This window comes from Aythya fuligula, chromosome 21 (genome assembly GCF_009819795.1).
Source record: "Aythya fuligula isolate bAytFul2 chromosome 21, bAytFul2.pri, whole genome shotgun sequence".
NCBI classification, from domain to species: Eukaryota; Metazoa; Chordata; class Aves; order Anseriformes; family Anatidae; genus Aythya; species Aythya fuligula.
In genome coordinates, this window is record NC_045579.1 from 6,220,153 (window position 1) to 6,237,187 (window position 17,035).

General features: G+C 42.6%; 1 protein-coding gene across 5 annotated transcripts in view; it reads right to left on the minus strand.

Moving 5' to 3' along the window:
* The window catches only part of CAMTA1 (calmodulin binding transcription activator 1), a 333,202-nt gene that overhangs the window by 37,855 nt on the left and 278,312 nt on the right, over positions 1 to 17,035 (minus strand). For all 5 annotated transcript variants that reach the window (XM_032201387.1, XM_032201386.1, XM_032201385.1 and 2 more), the window contains 4 exons: positions 11,030 to 11,170; positions 6,931 to 8,786; positions 4,775 to 4,901; positions 3,664 to 3,798 (listed from right to left, as the gene is read on the minus strand). In XM_032201387.1, coding sequence (XP_032057278.1) covers positions 3,664 to 3,798; positions 4,775 to 4,901; positions 6,931 to 8,786; positions 11,030 to 11,170 — 2,259 coding nt within the window. The remainder of the gene's footprint in view (positions 1 to 3,663; positions 3,799 to 4,774; positions 4,902 to 6,930; positions 8,787 to 11,029; positions 11,171 to 17,035) is intronic.

The window sequence follows — 17,035 nt, forward strand, 5'->3', positions numbered from 1 at the left end:
CAGGACAAGGGGGAACAGGCTAAAGTTGCACCAGGGGAGGTTTAGGTTGGATATTAGGAAAAACTTCTTTACCAAAGGCATTGGAACAGGCTGCCCAGGGAAGTGGTGGAGTCACCATCCCTGGAGGTCTTTAAAAGACATTTAGATGTTGAACTTAGTGATATGGCTTAGTGGAGGACTTGCTAGTGTTAGGTCAGAGGTTGGACTCAATGATCTTGAGGTCTCTTCCAACCTAGACAATTCTGTGATTCTGTAAAGGTTTTCAGTTATCTGCAGAACTGAACAAAGAAAGAAGACTTATTTTTGTCTCAGTATAACTGGAAATATACAGCTGCAATAGAGGATGTCTTTATCTTTATTTTAAAGAGATCCGTAGATGACTACTGTTTATGCAAACTTATGTAAGATAGAAACTGCTTATCCTTTTACTACACCATTTCTGGGGTATGGTAGACTTTGTTAATCCTGCCCCTCTCTTGCACTGGTCATATAGTTGAAATCATTATTAGTGTTTTAACAGTTTAGTGTAAAGGAACTCACAGTGTTCCTTCGGGTTAATTAAAAAAGAATATTAAAATTCTAGTCAATATTTTGGGACTACAAATAGTCCTTGAAATCCTTCCCTCAAGACTACGTAACAGGCAGTAGGACAAGGATTTGAAGCAGTGCAATTAAAGTGGATGAAGAAGACAGGGATTTGTGGATTTATTCTGTTGATAGAATCAATTCATATCAGCTTATACCTTGGCTAGCTAAACTAACATCTGTTCTCTCAGAATAAACAGAAAGATGTTGCTGGTTCATTAGAAGAACATAATTTGCTGCCTTTAGAGCACTGTGCATCAAGGCAGAGGCTTCTGATAAGTCATGGTTAATAAAATTATTCAGTCTTTTTCCCTGAAGAGCCTCTGCATTGCAGCGGTCCTTTTACTTTTTTTTTCTCCCGTTAGCAAAGCCCTAGTTTGTTCACTGCTGCAGTCCCCCTCCCTTCCACCATTACCACATCGTAACAGTCTCTAATTGAAAGCTTGCCCGCTAACCAGCAGCTCCCAGACAACGTGCAAGAGCAACAGAGACAGCGCTCAGCCCCCACGGCCACCTTCTGCAGCTCCTACAAATTCACCAGCACTGAGGGAGCTGTCAAACAACGATTTTTAAACGTATCTCTACAGTGCAGCATGCAAAGGGGATTGCTAACAGCTGAGTATCAATCTCCATCACATCAATATCTGCTGTACTTCACATGCAACTTGCAGCTTCAATAGCAGATGAAAAATACCTGCAGACCTTAACAACACTGCAGTCAAACTCAGTTTTGATGCTGAACATAACATTATGTGCACCTCTACAACCAAGTCACAAACCTCTCTTTAACCTTACAATAATCACAGCGAGCTGTCTCCATTCCACTTGTGTTTAGAAACATCAGAAGTAGTGCTGCCCTGACTTTCTTGAAATGTCTTATTTTAAGTGGCATGAGAAACAATGCATCTAATAGTCAGAAAACAGAGAGAAGCTAAACCTATGTTTTCTGTGACATTACACGGAGGGAGAGAATCACAGCGCGATGCATCAGTTTGCCGCTAGTGTTAACGGATAGCCCTTAAACAGCTGAAGATACAGGTACTGTACCACTAAAATCATGCCTGATGCTACTCTGAAGAAAATTCCATTTTCTGTTTCTCGCCCGCATTATCCCCAAATGTATCAGCTCAGACTCTGCACGCACACACATACTGCTCTGTCAGAATTCAGCAAGAAATGGCTCCTCCTCATCTGCCCTGATGCTCACATTTTTTAACAGATGAACTACATACACACTAATCAGCAGCGTCAGAGTGCTCAGATGTGATCCATGTGACTACTCCCTGGGCTCACAGCTACTAATAGTATGGATAAAGCCTCTAATGAATATTTTAATGAAGAAAGCTTTTTCTGTCAGGGCTTCCCAGACAGATCAAGGGAGCCCATCAAAAACCTTTCAAACACCACCTGCCTACACTGATGGAAGCTCAAAACCATTCAATATTTCTGTTGAAGTGAATCAGTTCTACATATTTGCCAAGTCTGTCAAAGTATATATAATAATAACACAGTAACGCAAGCTTCAAATCTTTGTAAAGATAGCATTATTTTAAAGTTATTAAACTGCTAACAAAAGTAATATCCATGGTAGGTTTCCCAAAGCATGCATTATATTACAGTTACCATGTTTGCAGCTCACAGACAAAACAGGACGAGGTTAATTTACCGAGGAACAAACTGAATCAATATTTTAGCTCATTATTGCTCATCTTCAGTATGGTCCTATGCAAACAACAACTCCTGTGATTTCTTGTGTGTAACACTAATACTGGTTTCTCAGCAATGATACCTCAGAAGACTAGGGATCTGACCTTACTGTATTTGTCTCCTTACTTAGCAGAAAAAACAAACACTTAACAAATGGGTCACCTAGTAAGAGCGTTAGGATTTTGCTAAGGTTGCCTATAATGCAGTGCTGTAAGAGCTGACATTATCTGGTGAAGAAAGATGAAAGCAGCATTGCTGGTCCTTTTCAACCTATCACATTGTTAACACAAATTATCTCTTTCCCTAGATCTTCTTGGTCTGAATTGGAAGCTACATCTCTCTAGCAACCACACTCAGGAAGGGAAATGAACTTGCTGTCCATCTTGTTAAATAGATGAGACCAGCCAGCAGATCTGTTGCTTCCTTGGGGACCTTGCTAGCTGGTTTCCTCCAAAAGCTTTTATAAGTAGCCCTGGCAGTCACAGGTAACTGAGGCAATTCAGTCCCTCCAGCCTTGTGTTCCAGGCTTCTATGTTCTTCTATTCTCCCTCTTCTCATCTTGCTCCTCTATAAAATGCATTTTGGGGGTATATCCCAACTTAAGACTTTCAAGAACAGAGTTATCATATAAACCCAAAGCCTGTGTTCCCATTCCTCCATGCTGACGTTGAGGTAAGAGGCAATGTTCTGATCAGTCATGCATTTTTTTCTGCCAACTGCCTTGTTAAAAGCTAATGCTATTGGGGTGTCTGTCCCATCCCTGCAAGGCATAAGGGATGCAGCTGTGAGTCTTGCCCATCTAGAAAGGTTGATTGTGGCTGGTAGGTGCCAGAAAATCCCCTGGCTTGCCATCAGCATAGACTGTCCTGGCATTGAGACTCTCAGGTGTCTGACAGAACCTATATATACCCCCTTTGAGTACTTCTAGGTAATGAGGTGGGATGTGGAAATCATAGCAGTGGCTGACTCTAAAGTACCCTTGTTCTTTATATTGCCTCACCACCTTCCTACTTTCTGCTTGTTTTTGCATTTTTTTCTAGACAAGTTTAAGTTTCAGAGTTCTCAGGGAAGACAAATGCAGGGTACATATTCATTTCCTGACAGGAAATATGACTGGGGAAACATTCAGCTTGCTATTCAAAGAAAACATCTCTTTGTCTCCTTCCCATCAAATGCATCCACATTTGTTCACATTAAAAGAACTAAAAAATTTCAGAAAGAGGGCTTTGATTAATGGAGCATTGAGCAACAGACATTCCCCACAGCACAAGCCCGTCCCTCTGCATCTCTCCCCCACACCAGTGGCAGCTCCTTTCATTCACAGCCTTACCATTTGGCAAGCTTAGTTAAAGAATATTGTGTGCTTCTTACCATCCAAGGACAGCCAGTCATGCTGGGAGGAAGGCAGGGTTGGCAGAGCTCTGGCTTTGTATTCAAACACCACAGAATTGGAGATGATCTGATTGTTGAAGGCAACTTGCAAAGTCACAAGCCCAGTGTCATGAGCTGAAAGGAAAGAACAAGTGGTAAGGACAGAGACCTCCCTGCAGAAATGCACAGGACAGCGTTATCCTGTTGATGGTCTTCTCACTGGCAGGCTGAAAGCAGATGCAATGAGTAGAGAGAGGGGCATTTGACAATATTTTTGTCATTTTGGACTCCTTAGTTGTCTAGTCACAATCTGTATTTTAAAACATGCAGGTTGTAAGCTTAAGAGGCGTGCAGTAGGTTGTTTTGGCAGAAGGTAGAATCACACGTTCTTAAAGATTAACCAACTTCACTGCATTTCTTACAGCAAGCTGGGGCATAACAACGTAGCTCAGTTATTCTGCATACATAAAGTCACGTACTGAGGGCCAGTACTACTGAAAATTTCTGCAGGGTCACTGCAGGTGTTCTCATCCCACAAGCACCAAAGAGAAAGAGCAGAATATATGCAAATTAAGAGGCAGTAGAGCAGTGGGTGCATCTCTGAATAACAGTTACTATTTGATCTGCTATTTCAGAATTAAATAAACGTTTAGAAAGTATTTTAAAAATAGTTCAAAGCTTCTAAATAATGTTATACTCTATATCAAGATCCTAAATTGAGGTGCTCACACTATACACAGTTTGAAGAAAAAGGGAAAGCTCCTCAATGTTTATACACTACCTTTCCATGAGTTTAGTCAAGACGTTTAGCACTTTGAGCCTCAGATAAAGGCTAGCTACTCCTACCGGCTTTCACTCAGCACCCTCTTGAAGTCAGCATGTGTCTGCTAACTCTTTTCAAAATGGAAGAGATCTGCTTCCAAAGTGCAGATGAAACAATTGAAAATGCAGCCAAAAGTAGATGGATTGATTTGAAGTGAGACAAAGCAAGTGGAAAAAACAGCAACAGCTCACTGCATATTCCCCCACAAAAAAAAACAGATATATAAGACACTATTAGGATAAGAACATCCTCTGAAACTGCCAGCTCTGAGAGAGAGTCATTCCTTACCTGGGCAGTAGCAGCGCAGCACTCCTGGCTGAATTAAAGATGCAGGCACTGAGATCTGATCAAACAGACAGCTGTAATTATTGCTGGCTTCTTGCCACGGACCAGTGATTAGAACTTTCACTCCTCCCTACAAGGAAGAGGGGGGTTGGAAAAGTATTACCAAAAAAGCCATATCCAGGGAGGACCATGCACTGAAACAGATGAAGAGTAAACTGTGTTGTGAGGGCTAACAAAAGTGCCAAGCTAACACAGATCCTTGGCACCAGCCACCTCCAGTGTCCTTGGCAGAGCAAGCAAGTCACAAGCCAGCTGCTCTCTGTTCACATTATTCAATGCCACGGCTTGGCCTTTGCAGGGAAGTGATGATACCGTGTGGTGCTGCAGTGGTTTTACTCAGCTGGTCAGCTGAACTCCACCACAATTGCTCTCTCACTCCCCCTCCTCAAAGGGAAAGGGGGAGAATATGTGATGAAAAGGACTCAAGAGTTGAGATAAGGACCAGGAAATCACTCAACAATTATCCTCATGGGCAAAACACTCAGCATAGGGAAAATAATGAAATTTATTTCCTATTACTAACAATCCATATCAGTGAGAAACTTAAAACAAACTAAAATCACCTTTCCCTCTTCCATCCTCCTCCACCTCCTCCCCCTAAGCTGTGCGTAAGAACGGGGAATGGGGGCAGTGGTCAGTCCCTGATGCTTCGTCTCCACTGCTCCTTCACAGTCCCTCTCTGCCCCTGCTCCCCGCGGGGTCCCTCCCATGGGATGCCGTCCGTCCTGAACTGATTCTGCATGGGCTGCCCTCAGGCTACATCTCTTCAACTGCTCCCACACGGCTCCGTCCCACAGGGTCACAATGTCCCAGCACTCGCATGGGGGCACTCCAGCACATTTCACAGGAAGCTCTCCTCATGCATATGGGAACACGAGGAGACCATGAAGCAGCAACAGCAAGACGTGCCTAACTTAGGAAAAATATCACTTTGTATGTTTGCAATATCCACCACACATAATTCAGTGTAGTAACACTAGTAAGATGCTTATTTAACTGTAATTCAAGCAGCCAGAGCAGATACAGGAGTGCAAAACCAAGTCCAAAACCAAGAGTGACACTCAGTACAAAGCAGGTGTGTTTGGGAAATTTCACCATTGCCTTGGTAAGTACTTCCCTTGACCAGACTTACAGTCCCATTCTGATTTTAAACAAGGCAAAACTACCACATCCAGGGCACAGACACAGCTACTGCTGTGGGAGAACACTAACAGACATGTACCAGGTGAAAACTGTAAAGCAAAATTACTGCACTGAAGAAACCAAGCAAGGCTGTATCCCAAGAATCCCATAGATCTGTGGTAGAATTTGTTCTGAAGAGGACAATACTGTTTCCACGGCTTTTCTGACTCTTTCACAAGTCCACAACATAAACTTGCTCATGGGTTGCTGAGAAACATAAAGCACATGATGCCTAATATTTTTACGATGTAACTGCAGCAGTGAGGAGATTAAAATGCTAGAAAATAAAAATGTAAATAGGGCCAGAAGGACATTATCAGATTGTAATTTTGAGAGTTTCTCTACTAAGACCAGAGGTGGGGGCTTACTGTAAGGTGAGATACCTGTTGCCAAGATGAAACAAAATCATACAAATTGTAAATCTCCTTCCTCTAGCATTTCTTCACATCAGCAAAGTCTGCTGCTGACATTTTTAATTTGTGATGCATGTGTCTCACTTTGGATAGTTTATAGGATGGAGGTAAATGCTAAACTCATTATGACACTGCAGGTCAGGAGTTAATTCTGCTAAGAGCATTACAGCCAGCTTCAATGATCAGCTCCAGTTTGCAAATTATGTTGCTCTAACATAGCTTGATAGCATTATGAGACCATCATATGGGAAATACTTTGCTTATCAATGAAACAAAACATTTCTGTTCAGATGCTTCTAAGTGAAGAAAGGGCCCTGTCAGGGAGATGAAGTGCTTAATTAAAAGTACACTGAGACATGCAAAGGGCCTCAGATGCTCCTTCTACTAAGAGAAATATTTTAAAAGCCCTGTCAAAGCTTTAACAAAGCAGTTCTCGGGGGCTGTTACTAACAAAGCGAGTAAAGACAAGGCAATAAATGTTCATAAGTAAAAGCCCTAACTTACCTCAGGATAAGACCACTCTGGTGAATAATCTGTCACCATGAACAAGCGCCCACTCTGCTGTAGCAAACCCAAGGTGCCTTGTGCTGCAGCTGCCGAGACCACCTCAGCCACATGCATGTATGCCATTGTGCTGGCTCCATTCTCTGTGCTGCTGAGTTGCATGTTGGCTTGTTGAGGGCTGCAGCAAGGAATGCACATTTCAGCCTGGCTGTAGGTTGTTCTGTTACTGTCTTCAGGCTGAGATAGTCCGGCACTGTCACCTGACACCAGCTGGTGTCCATAGAGAGCATTGCTCCCACCTTCTACAGATATGAAATCATTAATTAGATCAGAAAACTGGTTGCTGAAGGAGATGTCAAAGTGGTCCAAGTTAAGCTCCATGTTGGAGGAGTTATTTAAGCTGGGATGGGCCACAGGATAGAGTCCTTGGACCATGTTTCCTTGGAGAATAGGGAGATTGTTCCCATTCCTGATACCCCCATTGGCCTCAGGCTGCAAGTAGTGTTCTGTGCTGCAGGCTTGAAGATCCCCTGATTTAAGTAGATTTTCATTCCCTTCTGCCTGCTGGGAGGTCTCCATGGGAACTTCAGCTTCTGCAGTCATAGCCTGGAAGTTTGCTTGGAACTGCATGAGCTGGAGAGAAGAGGTGGACTCTATTCTGGTTTCCACTGTGCCATTACAGTTGGAAGTGGTTTGGGATGAGGACTCTGTTTTCACACTGGGGATTCCTAACGTGCTCACAAATGAACCACTTGTGTCATTCAAGTTGTTGTGGGTGTTTTGCTCAAGGGGAAGAGGTTTGCTGGCATCCTGCAGAAAGAAGCTGGGGGAAGGGGTCTGATGAACGTGAGGGCTCTGGACTGTCTGATTGAAGCTCGAAGAATAGTCCTTGTTGGAGTCAATGGCACTGAAGTCCATCTGCTCCAAGGTGGTACTTGGGCTCAGACCTCCTCCAGATGGAAGCAAACCTGAACCAGTGGTGAGGGTGAGAGTGTTAGATGCAGAAGTGGAGGAAAATGCTTCTTTGGACATCTGTTGTTCAAAAGATGTGTCCTCAGTTTTTATTTCTTTCGTGAGGGTCGTATTGAAGTTGAAGCTACGTTCTGTTGTGGGTGACTGCCTTATGTTGGTACTGATGCTGTCACCTTTCATACCTCCTCCACCATAAGTCTGCCCTTGCTTGGGATTATTAAGAAAACAGTCTGGGTCAAAATTCATGGTGGTTTCTGGAATTTTTCTATTTCCTTCTAAAGTTGTAGAGAGCACAAGTTCCTCGGAGACAGTGCTGGGTAGCATCGACAAGCCCTCTGAACTGCCTGTTGTTGGAAAAGCAAATTTGTGTCCATCTGAACTCACGGCAAGTACCAGCCCTTGTGCAGCTGCATCTGAGGACAGAAGGTGTTGATTTGGGCCAGAGGTGGGTGACATGGTATACACAGCTTCACTGGTGACTTCTGACATAAATACTGTGGCACTTTGTGACAGGCTTCCCATAACTGATGCTACAGCCATACTGGACACACCAGTGACTGCTGGGCTATCTGCCATATCTGGGTCGCTATTTAATCCACTGCTGATGGACACAGGAGAATTCTGGGTCGTGTCAGGGACTTCCACCTGGTTGGTGGAAGAAACCTCAGTACTATTTTGATGGAGCAACACTGGTTTCGCCACTTTGCCATTCCTCTTCTCTCGGCTGGAGGCCTTGCCATGACTGTGCTCGTTCTTGCCTTCAGAGACATCGTTATTTTGTACCTCTGAATGAGCGCTGTACCCACCTGTCCTTGGTTCGACCTTTGGTGATATGATGCGATGTTTGGCACTGTTACACTTGTGATGCACACTGCTTCCTGCCCCTGTGCCAGAAAACAACATTTGTCATTCAGTAAGTAAAAAATTAAAAAAGATGCTAGGTGTGTATCTTATGGCTGTAGCAAAGGAAAGACATAGGTGCGTGTGAGAGAGAAAGTGAGCACACATGCTACAGAGGAAGAGACACCTTGAGAGTAAAACTAATTTCTTGCTAGTGTCAGACTTAGAGCACATTTCCATCTAATGCATAGATCCGTGTGCAAGACAGCAACCTCAAAACACACCCATGAGCACCTATCCCCCCACCTCCTCCCTGCCCTAACCAGATAACACATGAAAGGAATCAGCATCTGTGACAAGTTTCAGACCTATTTAAACACGTGCCTGATCTCAGTGCGAAGTCTGCAAAGCACGGACTGCTGCTGTCAGCTGTGGCAGAAGAAGCCCTGTTCCATTTGCATCACAGACAAGACCTCTACCCCCTGTGACACAGGCACTCCGCTCCTCACACTGGCTGATATCAGATGGTTTGACAACCACTCATGTGGGTTGGACGCTGACTGGTAATCTGGAGGTGACAGACGCTATATTGCGCTCCTGTCCCTGACATCACCCTACTGCCTAGATTGCAACCCTTGTTCTCTTGTCATCATTGTGTCCATTACAGATGCCAATCAAATTATTAAAGAAAAAGTACATTAGCCAGCACAAAGAATGCTTTCCCTCCCATAAGGATGGTGATGTGCTTCTCTTCTAAGTTGTCTGTATGCTGACAAATAAACATTTAGTACTTTGAGAGGTCACACAGAGCATGGTTAGTGTCAGAGAGGCTGCAGAACGCTTAAGTAAAGGTCACCAGAAGACAACTCTCTGTGGGAGTTCAGCCACTGCCTTTACGAGTCTGGCAGAAGATGAACATCACCTGAGTTTCTAGGAGATTGGAAATCAGCTATGGAAAGTAAACAATTCTCTCTGCATAGGCATTCTAACCACAAACTGGTGCAAGGACTGCATTTGTTGTTTAAAGAAGAGCCCAGAAATTTTTGATGTATGTTTCTTTAATTGATTCATTCTTCCTAGAATGAGGTAAGAACATTATTTATTGTACTATACAATGACTAATGAGGAAAAGAAACCTCCTCCTTGTAGCTAATGGCTACAATTATAAATGCCATCTTCTGGGTAACACGAAGTGTTTGCATAGCCACTGTAATTTGCCAAATCTTCTGTTCCTTGCCCTTGAAGGGGAACTTCTCTGTTATGTGTTCAAGATTTGAATCAGGTCATTTAAAGTAGTCCAGGACAGTGCTTTTGAGACTAGATGCAGTATTAAATCTCTCTATTCTCCTAGGTATAGAGATGAACAGGACAAGGAAAAGCCTTTCACACTGCAGTCTTTGTGTATGACTGTAAGGAATTGGGAATGCATGTGTCAATGTGCCGGCTGTTACAAAACAAAGTGATATTGTTATGTTAAAAAACATGCAGCAGACTTAGCACAAGACAAAACATCAAAGGGAAGCATCAAAGAATTCATGTGCAGATCTGCAAGCCTGGATCAAATACTGAGCCTTAAGGCTTGCATTTTAATCCAAACCCAGGTATTTCAGAGGTCATCATTCTTACTTAAAATCTTGATTGTATAACGCAACTGCCCAAAAATGAAGAAGAAAATAAACCCTTTGAAGCATAGACAGCTTTCCTTTGCAAAGTTCTCTGAAGACTAATTAATACTAATTAATATATGATATATATTACTTGAGCAAAGTAATTGGAAGGGGTGGTTATAAAGTAGATGAGATGAAAAAATGACTCATTTAGCTTCCGACTTGATGCATAAAGATCTAATACGAAGGACGTTGTTTCTTGATCTCTTCTCACTCAAAACAAAACCATCTTCTTTAACAGGAAAGAAATCTGCGTCTTCATGGTAACTAAGTAAAACCTGTCTTTTTCTAGTGATACCTTGCAATTAACCACCTGAGCCCATTTTCTCCAACAAAGTAAGCTGCAGGGCAAGGATTTCAGAGGGTGAGATTGGCAGAACATCAAATTTTGAGGCTCTGGTAACAAAAGTTGAGCATGTAGAACAGAAAAGCTTTCTGAGTAGGTCACATATGGAGGGCATTTATTAGAACTTGCACATTACCAAGTGTTTGCATTCTTTACAGAAATTCCAGTTGCATGATTACTCCATGGTACAGTATTTTTAGCATTTTAGTACTACAAACCCTACTCCAAGTCTGGATTAAGATGAAAGCATTTTGTACCCTCTCAGTGTACTCACCCAAGGTACCAGTGCAAAGACAGTTGTGTGTCCGAGGCTGTGGTTTGGTCTGGTGACTGTCGAGGATCTGCTGCACAAGCTGTTCCACTGAGAACCCTGAACTGCTGTTTCCATTGCTGCATGTCCACTTAATGCCATGAACTGTGAAGAGAACAGCAAGACTTCTCATCAAAAACTTTCCAGAAAACATCAAAAATCAACCTTTATTATCATCTGCTTATTATCTGTTATTATGTGTAAGTTTTACTTTATACATGCTTCTTGCTTCAGTTCCTCCACTCACATTTATTTTATTATTCTAGGTACATTAATCTGTCACATACGATGTTATGTTTAGTAACAAATGTTCAAATAGCAATTTTGCAACAATACATTGAAAGTGCTATTAAAATGCACTAAAGTATCTGGAATATTTTCTGCTATATGAAGTTACTGATCTGTAATTACTACTGAGAAACTTTGTACTAAGCTATTTCTGGTTACTTCAGAAATGTTTTGCTCTAGAGGTGAGCTCAGATACACGTTGCCATGTGCAGAAAGTGTATTTTACAGCGGTATGGTGGAGTTTGCTCCCTACCGTTAATAAATCCAGTGATGAGCACTGTATTATAGTGGGCAAGTCTGGTAAGTGAATCATCTCATGGTTTGTGTATTCATGATGGTTCTCGTTAAGTCAGAATCCAGCTATGAGCTGGAAGCTAAAAAGTCATGGACAGCCTTATGGCTGGATGCTTATACCTACCACGTATATGATTTTCAGGTCCTTCCAGCATAACAAAGTTCCACCGTGGATCTATTGCAAAAAGCAGCCGGAAGCCAAAGCTTTGGATTCTCTTTAACATGTCTGTAGCATTTACAAATTAGGTCTCCGAACGCTGGGTTTTCTTGGGAACACCCTATTCTCTACTTCGTCTTTTTCATGGTCTTTACATTGTCACATCTGGAAGCTACAGCTATTTTGGGGATGGATTTCTTACTGATCTTACTGATCTTCCTGGCTGCATGTTCTTGGCAGTTTGAGGCAGCAATGTAGTTTCAAGTTAATGAAATCCGCATTGAGATGGTGCGCTTAGGAAAGGTCCTTCTCTAGCCTTGCTCTGGCTAATTCAGAAAGACTCCAGCTTCTGTTCATGTGGCATGACTATTTTTTTTTTTTTTTAGTGCTTATACTCCCTCTCTGTATGTTGTGAAGGTTACAAAATTAAAAAAAACAACAGTGAAGGGTGATAGACTGAAAAATAAGAATGTCTGGATGCTTAATGCAAATTATTCACTATCTTAGCACATTCAACATGCAGATTTTCTCCCTCCCCCTTTTAAAGAAAAACTCCTGTGAGTAGGTGAGTTGTTAGTAACAAATATCAAATACTATCAAGACAGCTTTTAACATGTCATGCTTGGCTTCCTAACACATAAATGAATCACCAGAAAAGGAGATCTCTAGAGGGAAGAAAATGCATTATGAAAAGAAGATTAACAAAAAGTAGACGTATACACTCCTCCTGTTTCTTAGTGGCTCAAAAAGTGAAACTGCTGTAGAAGTATGCTGGATTAAATATGGTCCTAATGTAAGGACATGAAGGAAAAAAAGATTAAAACTTAAAGTAAATTCTGGGAAGTATTTTAATTCTAATTTCTCTTCAGATTGCTTAGGAAATTTCTTTACTTATAACTTTCCTTATAATTTAGATGAAAGCTGTGAAGCACTCCAACACTTTCCTTTCTACCATGAATTGGTCTAAAAGCTGCTGCATTATAGCAGCAAAATATTCCTTGCCATGCATCCTCTGCACAGTGCCTGTAGAACGAAGGCAGCGGAACCAGGGAAAATTACTGGTATTTCACTGGGTATTTAAAGAAGAGAAGTGAGGCTGGAGGAGGGTCCACAATTAATGCTGCTCCTAGCAGAACTACCTCCAACCTTGCTCTGTGAGAACTGGCTCACACCTTCCCTTGATTTCCTCCCTTCTGAAGAGAATCAAAATAACCTCCCTGTATTGATTCAGTGGCTCCCCATTCATTAACACTGTCAGGACCTTCTTAACCATCATTAAGAAAGGATTAAAAAGTTATCTAGATTACCAGCAAGAAGTCAGCTCAAAAGCCAAAGAAAGCTTACAGGTAGAAAAATATGATCGCCCAGGTTTCTTATGGTATCCTGGCTGTTTTTGACTTCTTCCACTGCTGTTGGTGCTCAGTCCTCCCCAGTTACCAGATCTACAATCCTTGTTTCACTCTTAGCCATTCTTTAAAGAGAAGTCTTTCTTCCAGAATGAAACCTTTCCTAGAAAGTTTTCTCAGATGCAACTGCAACCTGATAATTTAATAGCAAATGGGAAGTACATGTGGTTGAATTATGCTTAGAGAGAACCAGTGGGACATTACTCTTCTGAAGCTCAAAATGAAACGTCCACAAATTTTATTTACAACTAACAGCATTTTTATGCACAGCCACCTGAAGTTCAAGACTACTCACACATGAAAGAACAGTGCTGAAGCAAACTCCCTTACACTGTTCTCATAAGCTATCTGTGACACTCACCTATAATAAAAAGTAGATCACATTACGAGTTCTTGCCTTTGACAATGTTAATCAGGACAAAGATACTATCACTGGGCCATTCCCTTCTGCAATACTCAAAATTTCTGATCTGATTTGCTAAATGGCCCCATTATTGAGTTCCAGAATTGCATGTAGCATAATAAAAGTGTAAAGGTGCTTGTTCCTGACTGTATTTCAATTTAGTACCTCAAGCTCAATTGGCAGGGACAGAACGAACAGTCCTACGCTTACTGCAGCTCAGAGGAAGTGAAAACAGCTGTAACTACAGGTCAAGTATGTCACTGCTGGCCAGACTTTGTTTCTATTAGCAGCCAGTTACCTTCTCTGTCTGCTTCTCGGGTATACAGTTCAAGGGCATCCTTCACAGAATGCCAGGGTTGCATTTGGAAGGGAAATAAGCGTGGTATTACACTTCACTCTGCACCCTGAAGGAAAGCAATTTGATGTGGGGAAATTGAGCCAAAACAGCTTAGATCTTTTTGACTGTCATGAATGGCAGCAGATGTTTTAACGCGCTGCTCACAGAGCCAACAGGCTACAGAGCATGCAAACCTCATGTGAGTTACACATCTCCCGCTTCTTTCCTAGGACTCTCTTTAAAACATGTTTTACATGAAACTTCTCCCCACAGCAAAGCACAGCCTGCCAGGAGCCCCAGGCTCCTGCTGTTAAAAAAAAACAGCAAAAAGCTGCAAGGTTCAGGAAGGTCAGGGCTGGTACTGACAGCCCAGCTGCCTGCCCCGCCACCCTTGCATCTCTTCTCACAGCCCATCACTATTATCCTCTGCCCTGGCTTCTGTCCAATAATATGAACAGTTAATCAACGAGAACTATTTCTCTGTGCTCCTTACTGCTGCTGAGCCCCAGCACTCACGGTAGGGCGCTCACCGGACAGCGAGGGCCGTGCCTCTGAGCCACGGGCACCACAGGCAGGACCACCGCGGCCGCCATGAGCCTCACGACGGCAGAGCGAGCCTCTGAGGGTTTTAAAAGCCTCTTCTGACTACAAACGAGAAGCCCAGCACGCCGGCGGGGCCGCTGACGGCTCGGCTGAACCCTGCTCCGGGCCGGGCCTGGCGGGGCCTGGCGGGAGGCGGCGGCCGCCAGGTGGCAGCAGCCGACCAGGAACCGGCAGCGGCGGGCGGAGGCCGGGGCGGCCCCGGGCCCCGCTGAGGCGCAGGAGCAGGAGCAGGGAGGGGGGTGCGAGCTCACGTTGATCTGCTCCAACTTTGAAGTTCCTTTTCGCGTGATTCTCAGTGACGAACGCCTATCTGCCCCCTCCAGATCTTGGGTGAAAATGCCAGGAAGTGAGGACAGCCACCTTAGAAGGTGCCAAGTCCCTGGCCAAGTGTTGACTCTGATCGTTACTACAACTGAAGACTGAGAGGAGAAAAAAAAAAAAAAAAAAACACTAATGAAGAATGGAAAAGGAGGACAGTGTGCTCATGACTTCTTCAGAGATGTATTCTGTAATTACCAGAGATGGTTCTGTAATTACTGTATCTGGTTTAATAAGCCAATTTTAGGGGCACAGGAAATTTGGTTTAGTTTTCCTCAAGTTAATTCTTCATTACCCTTAACGGCGAAGTTCATCCTGGATTACTATTAACACTCGATTTCACAGATCAGGATTATTTCACTGTGCTATCTCTAAACGGTGGTTGAAAGACTGCCCAAGGCAACAGGTGAAAAATGGTCGCTAATTGTATTCTTTCTGCAAAGCGGAATGTCCTACAGCAGGGAAAATCATCTCTTATGGAGAACGCCTTTCCTTCAGGGGCGGCCCCCATGGATACGACCACCCATGATGGAACCAAATTCCCTCTCTGAAGGCAGGGCAGGCACTCGCTTGCTCCCAGCACTGAATATCAGTATTCATAGTAGCCAGTGGGATACGAGAACCAATCTAGCAATTACTGTATTCTCTTTTTAATAAAGTCAATTATAGTAACATGTAAATACTATTCAAAGAAAGCTGGACATCTAATATACTAAAACCAAGCTCTTTTGAAGAATCTGTGCTGCTTTTTATGTGGTGGTCAGCTGAAACAGCCGGCAAGCTTCAGCTTCCATTGAAGATCACTTTGTAGCTCTGACAAACAGGTTTGGGAATGGTAAAAATCAACCTATATAGCATTTGTGTACAAGTCGTCTTTTAAGATTAAGTATAAAAAACCTTAAACAATTACTGAATATAAATTTAAGTTAAAAAAACAAAAAAAAAAAACAAAAAAGAACAACAACAACAAAACAAAACAACAAAAACCCAACAACTCAATTCTTCAAATTGAGCTGACTACTACTATTTAAACTTCCTATTGGGCTACAAGTGTTTAATGCCCTCTCCAGTGGCAACAACACAGGTATGCAGTTTCCAAGTATCAGAGAATTAAAAAAAAAAAAAAAAAAAAAAAAAAAGTTTAAAAAAAGTGTTTTTTTGTTTGTTTGCTTGTTTTTCAGAAACAAAGATATCTCTCAACTATAGTGGACCTGAAAGAAGGATTGCAATGTAGCACCAGCTGTAAGCCTATAACACATACTTTGCCAGCTGAGGGATGAGGAAGCCAGAAGAGGATGATTTGGAGAAACCCCCAACATGAGTTGGCCGACAATTTGCTGATCATATGGAGTTTATATACAGAATTTTGCTGTGTTTGACTCTGCCACTGCATTCTGCTTTACCACCAGATGCCTCAAAGGACATCTGCTAATCTGTTCAGAGAGATCTCAAAGCAAGACTATGATGGGACATAAGAGAGGGGAAAAAAAAAGAAAGCAATGCCAAACTGAGATCCATTCTTCGTATCAGGCACACTACAATGACTTACAGGTGTCTCTGACAAAGTTTCCACAGAATTTTCATGTATTATCAACTACTCATTTTGCACAAATGTCCTGAAAGGTTGCATTCATTCAGAAGCAACACACAATGACCCTTTTGATTCAGATGATCAGTTAGGACACTGCTGTCAGTAAGGTTGCTGCAGGTCTGCAAACAGCATCAGACTGTTTTCAGTGGATGCCTTCTAGGACCCTTCCTGTGCTCCCTGAACATGCTTATACCTCTAAGACAAGGCGCCCCACCTCCTAGCTTTGAAGGAGAGAGGAATCATTCTGACAGAGGTCGTGAATAGCATAACCATTCCTTCCAGGCTCATCAGCTTCAGTCTCAAGGACTGCAGTTTGGCAAAGTGGTGCTGTCTCTCAGGAGCTGGTTTGGCCACAGTGAGTCACTGAAACTGACATTTGACAAGCCAGCAGTGATAGTCCAGACAGGACAATCAGGAGATCGTGTATGTCATAGTGTAAAGGCAAATGACAAATATATCAGAACTAAATCAAAAATTCAAATCAACAAAACCTGAAGGCAGGCTATTTCATTGTTTACAGCCTCCACTCAGTAATTTTACTAAAGAAATCAGTTGGAGATGTTGAAAAAAACA